At 41.7% G+C, this 983-nt stretch overlaps 1 protein-coding gene across 1 annotated transcript; it reads left to right on the plus strand.

Annotated features, from left to right (window-relative positions):
- Window positions 1-106: 106 nt before the first annotated feature.
- Window positions 107-658, plus strand: FIBRA_09575 (uncharacterized protein; the record flags this gene model as incomplete). Its single annotated transcript, XM_012321861.1, has 2 exons — window positions 107-404; window positions 483-658. 2 exons carry the CDS (start codon window positions 107-109, stop codon window positions 656-658), a joined length of 474 nt encoding a protein of 157 aa, XP_012177251.1.
- Between the last annotated feature and the right edge of the window lie 325 nt (window positions 659-983).

Consider the following 983-nt stretch of genomic DNA (forward strand, 5'->3'; position numbering starts at 1 on the left):
TTAAGTGTAGGACATTAGCATGTATAAATCCTAGTAACAATTAACCAGTTGAACTCCTGATCCTCGGTTGTTAGGTCTCTTAACACCAGCCACCTTCCAAGCAATGATGGATGGTATTTTTGCGGATCTCCTACTAGAAGGATGGCTAGTAATCTATATCAATGACATTCTCATCTTCTCTACTGATCCAATTGAACACCAACAAAGGACCAAAACAGTTCTCCAGCATCTGAAGAAACCAGATCTTTTCCTCAAACCAGAAAAATGCTTCTTTGATGTATCAGAAGTCAAGTTTTTAGGATTCATCCTTCAACTAGGACATATTGGTATGGCAGAAGACAAGGTGGCAGCAGTACTCAATTGGCCAAAGATTGACAGCGTCAAAGCACTGCAATGGTTTCTAGGTTTTGCCAACTTCTGCCAATGATTCATTCCAGGATATTCTAAAATTGCACACCCATTGTTTGATCTTCTGGTCAAAGAAAGCAAGTGGAGTTGGACAGATGATCACAAAGAAGCTGTCAATCAATTCGAAGAATATTTCATGAAGCAACCCCTATTGGTTCAACCAGATGTTACCAAGCCCTTCCGGATAGAATCCAATGCTTCTCTGAAAGCATCAGGGGGTATCCTGTCACAGAAGAAGTCTGGTGGATGATGACACCCATGTGCTTTCCTATCCCAGTCTTTTTCTCCAATAGAACAATGATATGAAATCTATGATCGGGAACTATTAGCTATCATCAGATGTTTCAAAGCCTGGCGACACTACATTGAAGGATGCACCAAACCAGTACAAGTATTAATGGATCACATGAATCTGACCTATTTCAAAGACTCCCAGAAGTTGAATCCACTGCAAGCACACTGGGCACTGTACCTATCCATGTTCAATTACTGACTTTGTCATGTTCCCAGTATGCAGTTGGGGAAGGCTGATGCCCTGTCACAAATAGATCAAAAAGTGTCTGAAGGGGGGGGGG

This window comes from Fibroporia radiculosa (assembly GCF_000313525.1).
Source record: "Fibroporia radiculosa TFFH 294 genomic supercontigs, scaffold79025, whole genome shotgun sequence".
NCBI classification, from domain to species: Eukaryota; Fungi; Basidiomycota; class Agaricomycetes; order Polyporales; family Fibroporiaceae; genus Fibroporia; species Fibroporia radiculosa.